Source organism: Canis aureus, chromosome 30 (assembly GCF_053574225.1).
Source record: "Canis aureus isolate CA01 chromosome 30, VMU_Caureus_v.1.0, whole genome shotgun sequence".
Taxonomy (NCBI): Eukaryota; Metazoa; Chordata; class Mammalia; order Carnivora; family Canidae; genus Canis; species Canis aureus.
In genome coordinates, this window is record NC_135640.1 from 31,393,915 (window position 1) to 31,411,736 (window position 17,822).

General features: G+C 48.3%; 2 protein-coding genes across 19 annotated transcripts in view; one reads left to right on the plus strand and one right to left on the minus strand.

Moving 5' to 3' along the window:
- SCAF4 (SR-related CTD associated factor 4) overlaps nucleotides 1-11,270 on the minus strand; it is a 62,762-nt gene extending 51,492 nt beyond the window's left edge. For both annotated transcript variants that reach the window (XM_077878972.1, XM_077878970.1), the window contains exon 1: nucleotides 10,782-11,270. In XM_077878972.1, the coding sequence (XP_077735098.1) occupies nucleotides 10,782-10,811 (30 nt within the window). In that variant the 5' untranslated portion in view covers nucleotides 10,812-11,270. The remainder of the gene's footprint in view (nucleotides 1-10,781) is intronic.
- LOC144301830 (uncharacterized) overlaps nucleotides 9,991-17,822 on the plus strand; it is a 70,502-nt gene continuing 62,670 nt past the window's right edge. For 4 of the 17 annotated variants that reach the window (XM_077878979.1, XM_077878980.1, XM_077878981.1 and 1 more), the window contains exon 1: nucleotides 11,415-11,570. The gene's annotated coding sequence lies outside the window, so the exon portion shown is untranslated. Of the gene's footprint in view, nucleotides 10,150-11,406; nucleotides 11,571-13,990; nucleotides 15,812-17,822 lie in introns of those variants that run through there. The other 13 variants (XR_013368716.1, XM_077878974.1, XM_077878977.1 and 10 more) reach the window with 8 other exon arrangements.

Genomic DNA, 17,822 nt, shown 5'->3' on the forward strand with positions numbered 1-17,822 from the left:
GCATTATTCCCCACTTTTTACTTCTATCACCAAGCCCCATTTGTTACCATTTGCTGCTGGCATAACTAATTTTCTAAGCAGTTAATTTCTGACAACTTAATTTATCAAATATGTCCTTAATTTATTACTCATTTAAGACTAACTCTCCTACAATTTCCAAGAGTCTACCCTTAACTCAAAAAAATCTTTTGAAGTAATCTCTACACCCAACGTAGGACTCAAACTCGCAACCCCAAGATGGAGAGGAAAGTCCCATACTCTAATGACCCAGCCAACCAGGTGCCCCTCACTCAAACTTTTCACTTTAGAACCAAGGCGGCCTCTCTTTAGCAGAGCTTTTAACCTATTCAGTTCCACCTTAGGACAACAGGTCATTTTTCTATTTCTAACCTGCATTTTGGTTCACTGAACTACAATCAATCCTCCACTTCTTTCTTTTCACTTGATCAAGAAATAGACCAGAGGGTGACTTTAAGAAATGGCAAATATTTTATCCATGCCACTGCTCTACTAGTACAGATGCAAAATTGCAAAATTACTTCTACTGTGCTTCATTAGTGAACTTTGTGTCCCCCCAAAATTGGCTACAGAACATTATTGTGAGGGGCACCTGGGTGGGTCAGTCGGTTAAACGTTAGTCTTCAATTCAACTCTGGGATCAAGCCCTACAAGCCCTGCGTCCAGCGTTCATCCAGCTCCCTGCTTAGTGGGGAATCTGCTCCTCCCTCTCCGTCTGCTTTCTCGCTAGCTCACTCTCTCTCTCTAAAATAAATAAATCTTAAAAAAAAATTTTTGTGAATTAGGTATTTCCTCCTAGACTTTATTTTTATTTTATTTTTTTAAGATTTTATTTATTTATTCATGAAAGACAGAGAGAGAGAGAGAGAGAGAGGGAGAGAGAGAGAGGGGCAGAGGGAGAAGCAGGCTCCATGCAGGGAGTCCGATGCGGGACTCGATCCTGGGACTCCAGAATCATGCCCTGGGCCAAAGGCAGGTGCTCAACCGCTGAGCCACCCAGGGATCCCTCCTCCTAGACTTTAATAGAAGAAATAAAATTAGTTCTTGGATATGGAATCATTTGATTAGAAGAAAAAATAAAAATCATCCCATACTTCATGTATTTCATTTATAACCAGTTATTTCCACAAAGTTCTTATGAATGGATTTACACACAAGCATGGGACAAAACTGAAAATGTTAGCATTTATAAAATCCTCAGTTTGAGACATCTGGGTGGCTCAGCAGCTGAGTGTCTGCCTTCGGCTCAGGGGGTAGTCCCAGAGTCCTGGGGTCGAGTCCTACATCAGGCTCCCTTCGAGGAGCCTGCTTCTTCCTCTGTCTATGTCTCTGCCTCTCATGAATAAACAAACAAAATCTTTTAAAAAATAAATAAAATTCTCAATTTAAGATTTTAGTTCTGAATATAAATCAGTAAAAGAAATACAAATGCCTTTAAGTTTTAAACATGGATCATATATGCATGACTTAAAAATTTACCAAGCTTCATTATTCTTAAACTTCTACAAATCCTTCCAAAAGTATGCATTATAGTGCACTTGCTGCCATGCTTCAGATGTACAAAAGTTGTCAGTGAGCCCTCTCCCCTCATAAACACTCGAGTAGACAAAGATCTGCTCAAAAAAACTTCAGCACAACCATATGGGGCTATGGATTGGGCTCAGATGGGTACTTAAGAGTAATCAGTCAAATCTCAGAACTGACATTTCTACACAGTGTGACCTTGGTTAATTCACACCATCTCTTAGGTTTCCCTACCTTTAAAATGGAAAGAGTACAAAGGCACACCTATATAAAACTCTTAGCCCATCAGCTGTCATCTGGTAGTTAATGAGCAAATGCCCGATACTTTTCCTGTCTGTCGTTCTCCTGGACAGCCCCATTGGACTACTTCTTAAAATAGTATGTAAAAACTAAAGATACCCTATAAAACAAACTTAGGATTCAGTATCAACAAAAATTTACAGAACCTCTTGGTCGCTACCACATACTGTTTTCAATGGAAAGAAAATCCGACCAAACAACAAAACAATGAAAATGGTGTGCTAAAAATGAACGTTTTCCTATTTTTTAAAACAAGTTTGAGATATAATTTATATGCCATAAAACTGACCCCCTTAAAGTATAAAATTCAGTGGGTTTTTTTCTTTTTTACTATATTCAGAGTTGAGCAGCCATCAGCACTATTTTGTTTTAGAATACTTTGATCCCCTCCAAAAAATTCCATACCCATTCCTCCCTGCCACCAACCAATAATCCAGGTCTCTATGGATTTGCCTATTTTTGGCATTAAACAATAATTAGAGCCTTTATAAAGATTTGAACATATCTCCAATGAACCCCAAACTTGGCTGTCCTTTCCAAAGTGACTTCTTCTCACTCAGCATCTCTTAATTAAGGTGAACAGGGTGATATATGGCCATTAAAGTCTAAAGAATATTTTGTTTCCTAAAGGCTTAAAAGGCATATTACAGTAAATTTCCATATTATAGGCTTCCTTTCAGCAGGGTATAATTCTACTTCAGCTAAAACTCAGCTCTGACAAAGTCAAAAGGAAGGAAAAAAGTGGAATACTCATGATAAAATGCATAAAGACATTAAAAATACCACAGAGAGATTTACAGACTATAGAGCTGGCCAACTATTGCTAAGTTAACAGGGTACGGACAGTGGGACAACGGGAGAAGCCAATACAGGTCAGGCAATCAGTGGGTGACCTGTCTCTAAAGACTCTAAATAAAATAATAAAACTGATTGAAATCATTTTATCATCACTAAGCACTGGCAATTCTAAGTAATATGAGGTATAAAATATTCCTTCCCCTAAAACATGTTGTTGACTGAGATGCTTAAGTTTTTAATCCATTGCTGTGGTTACTGTTAAGTTTTAACAATATATAAGCACCAAATCTGTACATTTTTACTACATATCCTTTACTAAACTATCTTTTCGAAGGGGAAATTCATTAGGAAATCCTCCATTTATGCGGGCAGTGACTAAAACACACAGATTTCGCTGTACCTATTCATTTGGAGAGTCACTACAAAGAGATTTAGTATAGTCTGCACCCAGGCTCAGTTTGTTTCTCCAATCCTATAGTTCCTGTGTGTGTGTGCGCGTTTAAACAGTATATTCAGAATATGATACTTGAGTGCAACTCCTCTTTCTGAAATCTTTTTTTCTGCTATCAATATTTACAAACAGCCAGAATCAACCTTGAACACAGAGCTTGAAGAACCATAAACAAAAATCATGGAGAATGCCATTACCACTCAACAAAATATAAGTGGCCACTTACATGTAAAGAATGTTTAACTAATAGAAATCTGTATTTAATTTTTTGGTGGAAAATTTTCAGTGAATTTTTTTGACTGAGGAGACATTTGAAAGTTGCTACAATAAAACTGAAAAAAAGACATTCTAGATTTCTAGAATTTTTGTGAAGTGGTTTTTTCCTAAATTTCTAACCAAAGGTAACTTATGTTTAAGATTCCCTAATTAGTATAGGTCTTTTGCTTTATGCACAACTTTTCACAATTAAAACTAATAAAAAGTGTTCTTCAATCAATTATAGGTGAAGATTGATCAACTGGGCTATAACTGTCTACTAAACACAAATATGTAAAGATCATCTTGACAGTCACTGACAAATACATAGAAAGTAAGGGTTTAAAAAGAAACTAGGATATCATAGTAAGTCATTATGACAGCAGTATGTAGATAAGTTTTCTTGCTTTTCCCCCCAAAAAGTATGAATGCAATTAAAAAATATTAACTCCTTTTTTTCCCACTGTAATATATATTTGCAAATAGCATAAAGTTCAAGTTTCTTTCATGGCCAATCTTATGATTGTTTCTGGAATTAATTTTATTGTAGAAGAGGGATGTATTAAAAAGAAAAAGAAAAATTGCGCTCTGGATGTCAAATATGCAAGGTATGCCACTGCTCTATAGTCTCTTCCAACTAGGATTACTGACCCACATGGATTTATACCAAAATCACCAATTATCCAAACACAAATGATAACTTTCAGAGGAACTTGGATGGCCCTCTACTTTTAATTGAGCCCTGCTATCTCCCCCACCCCCACCACCCTATGAATCCGTCAAAATCTTAGCTTCTAGTTCTTAACTTCACTCCAGAGTTACATTGGATTTCCTGCAGAATTCGCTACTAATCAGTACAATGTGCTTCATTGGAATATCAAAGCTTCTGTATTTATCTATGCCTTCACAAGTACCAGTAAGGAGCTATAGATGTAAAGCAATGAAACGTAATCAATAGGCCCAGCGGCTGAGTGTCTACCTTGACTGAGTGTCTACCTTCAACTCAGGGGATGATCCACTAAGGTCCTAGGATTGAGTCTCATATCGGGCTCCCTCCAGGGAGCCTGCTTTTTTCCCTATGTCTCTGCACCTCTGTGTCTCTCATAAACAAATAAATAAAATCTTAAAAAAAAATGTCATCAATAAACCATGCAAATATTTACCAGGACGAAGGTGATCAGGGTATAATAAATTATAATACTGTTTGTGAAATATTAATAGTTCAAAAAATTCAAAAATTGTGATAATCACATGTAATATTAACACAGAAATGTACATAGGTCTCTTCAAGTCTAAGCTTTCAACAAATCTTTTATTTTTTTATTTTTTATTTTTTTAAAGATTATTTATGAGAGACAGAGAGAGAGAGGGAGACAGAGACACAGGCAGAGCAAGAAGCAGGCTCCATGCAGGGAGCCTGATGCGGGACTCGATCCCGGGTCTCCAGGATCACGCCCTGGGCCAATGGCAGGCACTAAACTACTGAGCCACCCAGGGGTCCCCTCAACAAATCTTTTAAAAACCTAGTTCTTTTTTTTAAAAGACTTTATTTATTCATGAGAGACACAGAGAGAGAGAGAGAAGCAGAGACACAGGCAGAGGGAAAAGCAGGCTCCATGCAGGGAGCCCGACGCGGGACTCAATCCGGGTCTCCAGGATCACGCCCTGCACCGCCCTGCATCGAAGGCAGCGCCAAACCACTGAACCACCTGGGTCTGCCCTAAAGGCCTAGTTCTAAGGCAAGCAAAACTACCACCAAACTCTACTTTTTCCTGTTCCATAGGAACAGAATATTAACCAATGTTACCAAAATAGGTAAATTACTCATTCTGTATACCTGATAACATAGTGTAGCTTGTTTTTAGCTCATAATTAAAGAAGTATGCTGTTGCTCTGAAGTATACTTAAAAAAAAAAAAAAAAAGGATCTGGCATATATTATCTCAACAAATGTTATGAATAATACTAAAGGTTCATCATTTATGTAACAACTTTTTTCCTACCATGTTACCAAAATATATTCAAAACAAGATTTCAATGTGTGCAAATATCTACAGAAGTTACTTGGAATGCTTTAAGTGTATTATATTCACTTGGGTTCCAAGGCAGAGAACCTGTAATTTGTATCTGGCAAAAAATACCCTGCCCCAACACCAACTACCATTTTGTCAACTTTCTGCCAGGTAGTTTTATGTCCTGAATTCTGTCTCACAAGATTTATTTTATTTTTATTTTTTTTAAAGATTTATTTACTTATTCATTCAGAGAGAGCGAGAGAGAGGCAGAGACACAGGCAGAGGGAGAAGCAAGCTCCATGCAGGAAGCCCGATGTGGGACTCGATCCCGAGTCTCCAGGATCACACCCCGGGCTGCAGGCAGCACTAAACTGCTGCGCCACCAGGGCCGCCCCTCTCACAGGATTTATAAGCCAACTTTTCCATTATTCCAATTTTTCTCTGAATCCGTTCCTTATCATGTGTCCATGTAATCTTTTCTGAACCAAAATACTAAATGAAATGCTATACTTCTAGAGAAGAGGATATTTTCAACAAGAACATCAGTGATAAATGCTGCAACAGAAAGCTCTGAAGAGCCAGCGTTATTACATTCACCACAAAACCAGACCTCTACTGTTGCTGGAGATAAGCAATTTTCTGAGAGTCCAGAAAGAACAGAGGAATAACGCGGTAACTTTTTAATATCTAAAACTCCTGTGGTAACAGCATAATATGGTCAAATGAGGCAAGGAAAACCTCCAATTTTGCCTCAACTGTTGCCCTGGGCCTCTACATCTCTTCCACGCAGTAAAAATCTTGTGTCAACTCTGTCCACTGCTCTATATAGACCTCTCCAAGAAGGGAATGATCAAAAACAACTAAAGACTAACATTAGCAGGTTAAGAAAAAAAAAAAACAAAACCTTTTAACAAAGCATCTTCATCATGTGATTTAAATTCTGGACGATAATCATACCTAGTAATCAATAGGCGAAACATACAATAGTCCATACACAAAAATTTCCGGTGGGAAAAGAAAGGGGTGGTAGGTTCCATATGGAACTCAACTCTTCCTTCACAGTAAGAGTTGGTTCAAGATAAGTTGGTTCAACACTTATCCCAAGTGGATAAGTGTACCAACATAAATTCATACTTAGAGTATTCATACTTTAAAAGTCTTCTTTAAAAAAATATTTTATCTTAGAGAGGGAAAGAGAGAGAGCACGTGTGGACTGCACGAGTGAGGGGAGGGGCAGAGGGTAAGGGAGAGTCTCAAGCAGACCTCATGCTGAACTCTGGAGCCCAAGGTGAAGCTGGACCTCAGGACCCTGAGCCAAAACCATGAATCTGATGCTTAACTGACTGGGCCACCCAGGTGCCCCTAATTAAAAGTCTTAAAACTCATAGATGCTGCCCCTTCCCAAAACAGTGTGGGGAGATACGTTCTTTTGAGATTAGAGAATATTGGTTAAAAGCTAAAAATGCAATACATGGATTTTAAAAAAAATCCAATCTATAACCTGCATTCTTTCAACAAACTTACAAAATACCAAACTCTTCACATTAAGGAGTACATAAACGCAGCGTAAAGCAAATATTGGCTATAAATGATCATTTTTTTCCCCACTCTTTTTACAACACTTAAAGTATCTCACCAAAAAAGCCCCCTGTTTAATGAGTATCTCTAACAACTTCATTCTTTTATCTTCCTTCATCAGATACTGACCTCTTTTACCTGTGCTGATCTGTACCTTTCCTTTTATCCACAATTTTATTCTAAGCATGCCCTCTCATTGCTTTAAACTGTGCTTCTCTACACTTCCCCTCTCACAACGTGCTCAAACTTCTACTCCCATGGGAGACCAGGCTTCAATATCACTTATTAAGGCTAAGACCATATACATCCTATGTAAATATACAAATAGCCTACCACCAGTGTCTACTACACTGTTAACTGTTCTTTCCCTTCATTCTTGAAGCGACTTTGTCCTTAAATCCCTTAAAACCAAACTTCTACAAAAGACTACATCTGTGACCTTTATTTCCTCATCTCCCTCATCATCTTTCAACCTTAAACTTCAGATGCCATTACTCTCAAATTTTAGCAGCTTTTTTCTTAAGTCTTAACCTGTAACCACTCCCCCGGTATTACACAAAATATTATCTTTAGGCAGCAATTAAGATGGGGAGATGTGCATTCAAATCCCAACTCCACCATTAGCTAATAGCATGCCCCTGGGCCAATTATTATTTAACTGCTTTGAAAATCAGTTTCCTTGTCTATAAATGGACGTCTGTGGAAAGTTGTAGGAATATTAGGTACATATTTATAAAATGCCGGATATGCCATAGATGCTTATTAAAAATATTAATTCATTTTCTCACCCTCTCTGAATTTTCTCCAGGGCACATCTGGGAGTGACTTCCAGATGTCTCCCTCTATTTCCTGGTTGCTTCCAAGTTTGAGTTCTACATGCCCAATTGCTTGCCAAAAATTTACACGACTTTTCCACTCAGTCTCAAACTCAACCTGTTCAAAAACCAAACATTTTCCCCCTTCCACTAAATACGCTTTTGATGACTGCTTGACTTGTGTTAATAGCATCACCGCTTTCCAAGCACCCAGTGGGGGCAAAAGGTGCTTAGAAGCCTATCAGATGGCAAAGTCCATGGATTCCTCTGGCCCATATGCTTCTCCTCCTCTCCCTGCCACTTATACACATGCCAAGTTCAGATTTTACTTAATTCTACCTCAGTCCTCAAAATGCCAATCTTCCTCAAATCTCTGCTTTCTACAATATATACAAATCAAGCAATTTTTGTGACTATATCACCCTACTACTTAAAATCTTCAGTTTATCCAGAACCTAAAAATGTAAACACATTAGACAGACATGAAGCTTGTCATGCCCCCCAATTACTTAACCAGTAGTAGCCTTTGGAATCAAACTACTGTTCATTCTTCAGCACTACTACCCTTCAATCTCTACTTTTTACACCTTCTACATCCTAAAACTGACTCCACTTTATCTTCCCCAGGTCTTCACTGAACCCCCATAGCCATCCCACAGTACTTTTTAAGAGCCCCAAAGGAGGCTGTTCTATCACACGTTAGAATTATCTGCCTAACTCCTGTGTCCTCTATTAGATCAGGCTCCTAGGAGACAGAGACCCTTAGTAGTAACAGAACAGCTCTCTAATTGAGCACGGGCTCAAAAGTTTGTAAAATTAAGGTAAGATTTGGGAGATTTGAGGTTACAGGGAACTAACCAATAACATTTCACGAATGAGGAGAAGTAACAGAGAAGCACTACAAATCAAACAGTACAAGGTAAGTTTTAAAGTTAGGCTAGTTTCTCTGGAAGAAAGTTTTTTTCAGAAGAAAGTCAAAACTGGCAACACACCTAACATAATGTAATTTGTAGTTCATAAAGTAAGAGTGGAAATGGAAATAAAAAGTATTTGAGCAGAAAGGTGAACAATGACATGAAAATTCTCACTTTGTGTATTTTAAAAAGGTTAAAATACCATTTCCCTTTTTTGAGAAGTCAATATCATACCTTATTTTGGTTTTCCAAAGTAAAAACTACTGATCAGTTTTCCAGAACGTATTTTGTTTAATGTCAACTTCCACAATGCTTAACTCAGAATTAAATACTTCGGATCTTAAGAATACTCTAGAAATTCCCGCTCTTTGTGCATTAAGAGTTGACATTAAAAAAGTCAATAATGTTTTACCTCGAGAAAGAAACGTACTCATCATCTTTAAAAAACTGTTGTACCATTTGTAAAATTCTCATGCATTCAACAAGTTACTAGTATGCCTCCTACGGTGAGGGGAGGAGCAAAGAACAGAAACTCCCTGCCCTCATGGAGTCAACATTCCAGTGAATTTTGCCTTCAGGACACCAAGCCAGCTTCCAAACCTACCTTGGGAGCATTATCACAAATTCCCTAGCCATCAAGTAAATATCAGGAAATATTTCGTTATCTTGAAAACCATCACACTGTCCAACACCCGTTTCTACTGCGTTTAAGACATTTTATGTACCCATCGGTTGAAGACAACTTATTTCCAGGATACTCTGCTAAGGCAATAAAAGGTCCTAACAGCAGGGTTACTGGAGGGTCCCCTATTATTTCGGCACTGCAGATCTAAAAGAAAAGCTACCGCACCTCAATTCTGCCACGAGTAAAATCACAAAATCTTAGGGTGAGACGCAGCAAGTTGTTAACGCCCTATCAAGACCTCTCTAGAGCTACAGCACTACATACATCTGACTTTTTTCAATGCTGGGTTTATCTGGAGTGTTTGGCGAAGTGAGCTAATCCAACCCAACACACGCCAACAGTTTCCATCCCGTAACTGTATTTTAAAATCAATGGTCAAGTCCCCCCCCCTCCCCCACCCCCAAATAAATTCTGACGGGAGAGAATGTGTGGACTCTACGCCCCAAACCCAGCACCTGGAATGACTTTGGAGATAAAACTATCGAGCTCTAAGGCGGCAGGCAGCTTTGTTCCCGGTTTGGGGAGGTTTTCACATGTAAATGTTTCCCCCTAGAAGGGAGCCGCGGATTAACTACCGCGGGAGGAGCGCGAGGATGGGGGGGGGGGGGGGGGACGGGGACCCGAGGCCGAAGCCGGCTTTCCGCCGGACTGAGGCGGAGCAAGCACTCCTCTCCCATTCAACTTTTTAGGTGTCGCGTTGGGGCCGCGGAGCCCATTAGGAGGGCCGTGGTCACCGGCTGGGAACCGTCAGGGGCCACCCCGTCTTCACCTGGGAACCCCGCTCCCCGAGCGTGCGTGTGAGTGTCGGGAGCCGGGGGACGGACACCCTCTCTCCAAACTGCCCCCGGGGGCCCGGGATCAGAGTCCAGCCGCCGCCGCGCCGCGGCCTGAGCAACAGGAGAGCCCAGGCCGCCGCTCCGCCAGCCCGGCGACCGGCAGATGCTCCCGCTCCCCCGCCCCCAACCAACCCCACACGCCCGCCCGCGCTTCTTTCTTAGCCCCTTGCGGGCTCCCGGCACCGCGAAGCCAGTAGCGGGGCCGGGGGGGCGGCCGGCGGGAGCGCCCGGACCTTGGAGAGAGGGCGAAGTTAGAGGCGCCGGCGGCGGCGGCGGCGGCGGCGGCGGCGCGGGCTGGGGGAGGCCGGGGGAGGCCGGAAGGGGGCGACCGGGGCAGCCCGAGGTCGCCGCCCGGGGGTGGGCGGTGGGGGAGGGGTGCGGGGTCGGCGCCCGGGGCCCGGGGCCGCCGCGACCTCTCCCCGACCGCAGGCCGCTCCGCGCAGGCCCCGCCGCCCCGGAACCCCGGGCAGGAAGCGTCCCCACCCCGCCCGAAGCTTTAAACCTCCGGCGGCGGGAGACACGGGAGACACGGGGGCCCCGGCGGCCCCGGCGGCCCCGGCGGCCCGACAGCCCCGGCCCCGAGCACTCCTCACCTCCTGGTTGAAGGCGTTGACGGCGTCCATGTTCGCGCTGCGGCGGCGGCTGCTCCGGGCCCGCCGGTCACATAGACCTCGCGCCGCGGCGGAGCGGGGCCGGGGAACCGGCCGGGCCTGAGGGGCGGGGGGGAGGCGGCGAGCGGCGGAGCCAGAGGCCGGGCAGGAAGCGGCTGCGGCCGAGGCGGCGGGGCGGGCGGCCGAGGCGGAGGGTGGCGGGCCCCCTCTCAGTCCCGTTCGGAGGATGAGGAAAAGGAGGCGGCGGCGGCGGCGCTGGGCTCCAACATGTCCGTTTGGCGGTGGCGGCTGCGCTCTGCGTCTCGCTGACACGGCCCCCCGCGCCCTCACGCACTGGCCCACACTGGCCCGACCGGCGAGCGAGCGGGCGGGCCTCTCTCTCTCTCCCTCTCGCCAGCGGGATGGCGGCAGCGGCCCGAGTCCACGCCGCGCGGGGCACCCTGGGACGGCTCGGGCCTCCCAGCGCTTCCTGTGCCCGGCTCCCGCCCCGCCCCGCCCCGCCCCGGGCGCGCTGGCCCCGCCCCCGCCCCCGGCCCCGCCCCCCGCCCCGCGCAACGCGCGCCCGGCTGCTGGCGCGTGACGCGGGGACGCTGGGCGCTTTCCCGCCGGCGGCGACGACGGCGGCGGCGGCGGCAGAGGCCCCGGGAGGTCGCCTGGCGCTGAGGCTGGGCCCCGCCGAGGGCGCCGGAGAGCGCGGGACCCCGGAGTCGGGAGGCGCGCACGGAGAGGGCCCGCGCACACCCGCGCCCCTGCCCGACGCGGCGTTCCCCGGTGCGCTTTCGAGCCATTTCTGCCGGAGCAGGCCGTGCACCCCGGGCGCGGCGGGCGGGCGTGCGGGCACGGACCCATTGGCTCTCCGCTGTCGGGAACAAAGGGCGCGGGACTTAACCTCAGCCCCCTGAGCGTGCAGCCTCTCCGCCCGTGCAGCCCTGTGCCTGCTCTGTGTGTGCAGCCTCTCCGCCTGTGCAGCCCTGTGTCTGTGTGCGCAGCCTCTCCGCCTGTGCAGCCCTGTGCCTGCTCTGTGTGTGCAGCCTCACCGCCCGTGCAGCCCTGTGTCTGTGTGTGCAGCCTCTCTGCCTGTGCAGCCCTGTGCCTGCTCTGTGTGTGCAGCCTCTCCGCCTGTGCAGCCCTGTCTGTGTGTGCAGCCTCTCCGCCTGTGTAGCCCTGTGTCTGTGTGTGCAGCCTCTCTGCCTGTGCAGCCCTGTGCCTGCTCTGTGTGTGCAGCCTCACCGCCCGTGCAGCCCTGTGTCTGTGTGTGCAGCCTCTCTGCCTGTGCAGCCCTGTGCCTGCTCTGTGTGTGCAGCCTCTCCGCCTGTGCAGCCCTGTGTCTGTGTGCGCAGCCTCTCCGCCTGTGCAGCCCTGTGCCTGCTCTGTGTGTGCAGCCTCACCGCCCGTGCAGCCCTGTGTCTGTGTGTGCAGCCTCTCTGCCTGTGCAGCCCTGTGCCTGCTCTGTGTGTGCAGCCTCTCCGCCTGTGCAGCCCTGTCTGTGTGTGCAGCCTCTCCGCCTGTGTAGCCCTGTGTCTGTGTGTGCAGCCTCTCTGCCTGTGCAGCCCTGTGCCTGCTCTGTGTGTGCAGCCTCACCGCCCGTGCAGCCCTGTGTCTGTGTGTGCAGCCTCTCTGCCTGTGCAGCCCTGTGCCTGCTCTGTGTGTGCAGCCTCTCCGCCTGTGCAGCCCTGTCTGTGTGTGCAGCCTCTCCGCCTGTGTAGCCCTGTGTCTGTGCGTGCAGCCTCACCGCCTGTGCAGCCCTGTGTCTGCTCTGTGCGCAGCCTCTCCGCCTGTGCAGCCCTGTGCCTGCTCTGTGTGTGCAGCCTCTCCGCCTGTGCAGCCCTGTGCCTGCTCTGTGCACGCAGCCTCTACGCCTGTGCAGCCCTGTGTCTGTGTGTGCAGCCTCACCACCTGTGCAGACCTGTGCCTGCTCTGTGCGCGCAGCCTCTCCGCCTGTGCAGCCCTGTGTCTGCTCTGTGCGCAGCCTCTCCGCCTGTGCAGCCCTGTGCCTGCTCTGTGTGTGCAGCCTCTCCGCCTGTGCAGCCCTGTGCCTGCTCTGTGCACGCAGCCTCTACGCCTGTGCAGCCCTGTGTCTGTGTGTGCAGCCTCACCACCTGTGCAGACCTGTGTCTGCTCTGTGCGCGCAGCCTCTCCGCCCGTGCAGCCCTGTGCCTGCTCTGTGCGTGCAGCCTCTCCGCCTGTGCAGCCCTGTGCCTGCTCTGTGCCGCAGCCTCTCCGCCTGTGCAGCCCTGTGTCTGTGTGTGCAGCCTCACCGCTTGTGCAGCCCTGTGTCTGTGTGTGCAGCCTCACCACCTGTGCAGACCTGTGCCCGCTCTGTGCGTGCAGCCTCTCCGCCTGTGCAGCCCTGTGCCTGCTCTGTGCGCGCAGCCTCTCCGCCTGTGCAGCCCTGTGTCTGTGCGCGCAGCCTCACCGCCCGTGCAGCCCTGTGTCTGCTCTGTGCGCGCAGCCTCTCCGCCCGTGCAGCCCTGTGTCTGCTCTGTGCACGCAGCCTCTCCACGTGTGCAGCCCTGTGTCTGCTCTGTGTGCGCAGCCTCGCCGCCTGTGCAGCCCTGTGTCTGCTCTGTGTGCGCAGCCTCTCCTCCCTTGCAGCCCTGTGTCTGTGCACGCAGCCTCTCTGCCCGTGCAGCCCTGTGTCTGCTCTGTGCGCGCAGCCTCACCGCCCGTGCAGCCCTGTGTCTGTGCGCGCAGCCTCTCCGCCGGTGCAGCCCTGTGTCTGCTCTGTGCGCGCAGCCTCACCGCCTGTGCAGCCCTGTGTCTGTGCGCGCAGCCTCTCCGCCCGTGCAGCCCTGTGTCTGTGCGCGCAGCCTCTCCGCCTGTGCAGCCCTGTGTCTGCTCTGTGCGCAGCCTCTCTGCCTGTGCAGCCCTGTGCCTGCTCTGTGTGTGCAGCCTCTCCGCCTGTGCAGCCCTGTGCCTGCTCTGTGCACGCAGCCTCTACGCCTGTGCAGCCCTGTGTCTGTGTGTGCAGCCTCACCACCTGTGCAGACCTGTGCCCGCTCTGTGCGTGCAGCCTCTCCGCCTGTGCAGCCCTGTGCCTGCTCTGTGCGCGCAGCCTCTCCGCCTGTGCAGCCCTGTGTCTGTGCGCGCAGCCTCACCGCCCGTGCAGCCCTGTGTCTGCTCTGTGCACGCAGCCTCTCCACGTGTGCAGCCCTGTGTCTGCTCTGTGTGCGCAGCCTCGCCGCCCGTGCAGCCCTGTGTCTGCTCTGTGTGCGCAGCCTCGCCGCCCGTGCAGCCCTGTGTCTGCTCTGTGTGCGCAGCCTCTCCGCCCTTGCAGCCCTGTGTCTGTGCGCGCAGCCTCTCCGCCCGTGCAGCCCTGTGTCTGTGCGCGCAGCCTCTCCGCCGGTGCAGCCCTGTGTCTGCTCTGTGCGCGCAGCCCCTCCGCCCGTGCAGCCCTGTGTCTGTGTGTGCAGCCTCTCTGCCCGTGCAGCCCTGTGTCTGCTCTGTGCGAGAGTGAGGCACCGAGAACGACGTGCAGGCAGTGGATACCCACGCAGGCCCACCGGAACCCCCCCCCCTCACCTTGCCGCCGTGTGCCGCGGAAAGGAGTGGATTCCCCCAAACAAACGTTCCCTTTTTGGTGGAGACACGTTTGCCCTGATTCACTTACCTCGGCTACCAACTGGCTGCTGGGCGCTGTGCTGGGTTCTGGGGATGCGGAAATGAAAGGCAATGTTTCTGGCAGCAGACAACTCAGTGTAGCGGGGAGGACAGACAAATGAGCAGTTACAAACTAAAGGATGGTCAGTTAGGGCAGAGACCCAAGGGGACGAAGAAGAAGGATAATCATCCGACTGGAAGTCCAAAAGCCTTCTCAGGAGACGTGGCACTCAAGCTACATCTGGAAGAAGCAGCAGCGGCCCGAGGAGACACCGTTAGGCTGACTGAGCCTGATGAGTAGTTTGGCATCTCCTTCCCTCGAGGAGGATCAGCTGGAGCTTAGGGAGTGGGGTGAACTGAGAGGAAGTGACTCAGCCCAGGTCCCAAGAGCCTCTGTGCCCTTCCAAGGAGTTTGGATTTTGTCCCTGAGGCGGTGGGGAGCTTTGAAGGGTTTTAAGAGGAGGGTGGTGTCCTGCAATGTGCTCTTTGAAAACAAAGGTGTAGAGCAGCAATAGAGAGGGCAGGGAGAAAAATGGCTCTAAGCCCCAGGGGATGCTGTGAATTTGAGGCAATGAAGTGGAGAAGGAAAGACGAGGTCAATGTTTAAGAAGTGGACTGAACGCCTTGGGGTAGGGTGGGGTTGAGGTGTCAAAGAGAATGCTCAAGGTTCTGGGTTGATGAGAGTTGTGGGTGCTGGATTCGTAAGTCAATTTGGAACTCTTATGAGCAGGAAGGGATGAGATGGAGAGAAAGAATAATGGTAAACACTTGTAGACCTTTTATCATGTGCCAGAGTCTGTGCAATATACAATTCTGTGTTGTTTCATTTAATCTCCGGAACAGGCTTCTGTATGAGGTGGCTATCAGGGATGCCCTGTTTTATAGTTGAGGAAGTGTAGCCCAGTTCCGTTAACTAACAGGCCCAGAGCCAGATGATTTCCTTCTGGGGCCCGTGGAGTTGGAGGTGCCCCTGGGGCAAATAAGTGAAGACGTCTAGGAGGCAGTTGGGTAAACACCTGTGCAGCCAGGAGAGCTGGCTGAGAGGAAGTAGAAACCTAGGAGTCATTAATGCACAGCTAGTGTGGGAGGAGCTGAAGTAGGGAAAGCAGGCAGGGAGCATAGGTGTGGAGAAGGTAAGAAGGTGGAAGAAGAGGCTGAGAGAGTCCAGGAGACCTGTCTGGCACTGAAGGCAGAAAGCAGCAAGATACGGACTGGAGAGTACCCGTTAGCATCTAGGATCCCTCGGAGAACGTTGGTAGGAGTGGGGGGAGGACAGAAGCCAAACTGATGTGCACCCAAGAGAGGAAGGCAGCAGGAGATATAGTTCACGGACACTTGGCTGTGAAGGCAGGTGGTGAAGACACCAAGAGAAATCGACAGGATGAAGGGAGGGTATGCCTGTGTCTTTTAAGGTGAGAGACACATATTCTTGATTATTTGCTGCAGTAGCAAAATAGATCCCAAATATTCGTTTCAGGCCCACCCATCATCTACTTCATATTACTGTCTTTTTTTTTTTTTAATCTCTCAGTTCAGCTCCTATTACCATTTTTTAAAACCCACTCTTATGGAAGAGTTGTCACATGTTGCTTCCATAAGAGTTGTCACACGTTGCATTAGAAAATGATGTGCTTAATAGATCCAAGGTCCCCACACCATATTTCTAGCCTACTGCCAGGGTACAACCACGTGTTGTCATTCTCTGGACACCTCTGTGTCAACAGCTTGGCCTTTGCTGTCATGTAAAATCCCTCCTTGTTCCTGCACATATGCAGGCCCACTGAGCACCCAGTTGATGTTCAGACATCACCTCCTTTCAACCATTAATCTGCTATTGAGCACTTACTGTATACCAGGCACTGCACTGAAAAGCTTTCCCACTCCTCCCAGCGGGGCTCAACTGTTCCCTCCATATGCTTCCATGACCTGGCGATAGCACTTTTTACCTTGCTTTGCGGTTATCTGGGGGGAAAAAATCTGCATTACTTGGACATGCTATGCACCCCCCACTCTGCCTCTACCTCTTTCTGGGAACAGTGGCAGAACTTAAAAATGGGCCTACAAAGCCTAAAGGGATCCCTTTTCCCCAAATCATGCTAGCAGTCTTTTTTTTTGGTCTTGTCAGTCAGTGAAGTAGATTTGGCTATCAGAGGCTGAAATCTTGAGCTGTGGCCATGAGAAAGAGAGGCACCATTTTAAGTGTGTTGTTTTGGGATCCAATGCATGGTGGTGATTGGGGCCTATAATGGTTTTGGATTGAGGGCCTGAAGGAGAACGTTTTCTATGTATTGTCCTACTGAGATTGGAATGCATAAGGAAGAAGATTTGGCTTCTATGATTCTTGTGTTCAAGGTGGATAATTTAGATTTAGGAAGTTCTTTTCTATTTTTTTTTCTTTAAGATTTTATTTATTTATTCATGAGAAACACAGAGAGAGGCAGAGATATAGGCAGAGGGAGAAGCAGGCTCCCTGTGGAGAGTCTGATGCTCAACCACTGAGCCACCCAGGCGTCCCTGGGAAGTTTTCCTAGATGGGTTGTTGGGTTTTTGTGTCGCTCAAGTTCGGGAAGTCTTTTAAACACGTTGTTTGGGGAACATGTGTTATCAGCTAGATCATGGGTGCCTTGGTGGTATTCTCCCACTTTTTTTGTTGGGAAGATGGCAGCTCCTCTGTCTGCTTGGGGACATGCAGCAGCCATTCATACAGCTATGGCTAGACTTCGGTCTTTATCTGTCCAGGCAGACAAGTCAGATCTTCCAAGAGGAAGTTTTTGGCAAATGACAAAAAGTCAGGAGGGCTGTCCTTTGTGAGCAGACCTTGAAGCAGTAGGGATGCAGCCTATTAAGAAGATGGCCAGAGGATGATAAATACATGCAACTGATAAAACTCAGCAAGACATTTTATCTACTTGCAAACTTGCCTTCTCTCAGAGAACACAGATTTAAGCAGATTCATGTGTTCTTAATGTGGGTGTGAAAATAGTTCTGAAAAGCCTTTCCAAACATACTTGTGTTTTTAAAGAGTAGGTGAAATCAATATTCAGAGGAAAGAAAAGATGAGATTCAGGAAGTAATCTTCTGGTTAATTCTATGTCCTTCACATGTCAACTTGTTCTGTTGAAAGGAATGCTGGCTACAGTCCACAGCTGTAGAGACTACAGAAAGCATCTCACTCCTAAAGAGCCCAGGAAAACACTTAACAGATAAGAATCCAAGAGAAATCAAGTTCTCTCTAATGCTTTATTGCATACACTTTCTGGAACAAGTATAATTATTCTAAACTAATTCTAAACTAATTATCTTGGAAGAGACTCTTCTTTCTCCTTGGTCTGCTTGTCTCCTCTGCCTAGCCTCCTCCCCTTCCTGAGATTTCACCTGACACCTATGCGATCCCTCTTACCCCCCACATAGTAACTGGAGCTC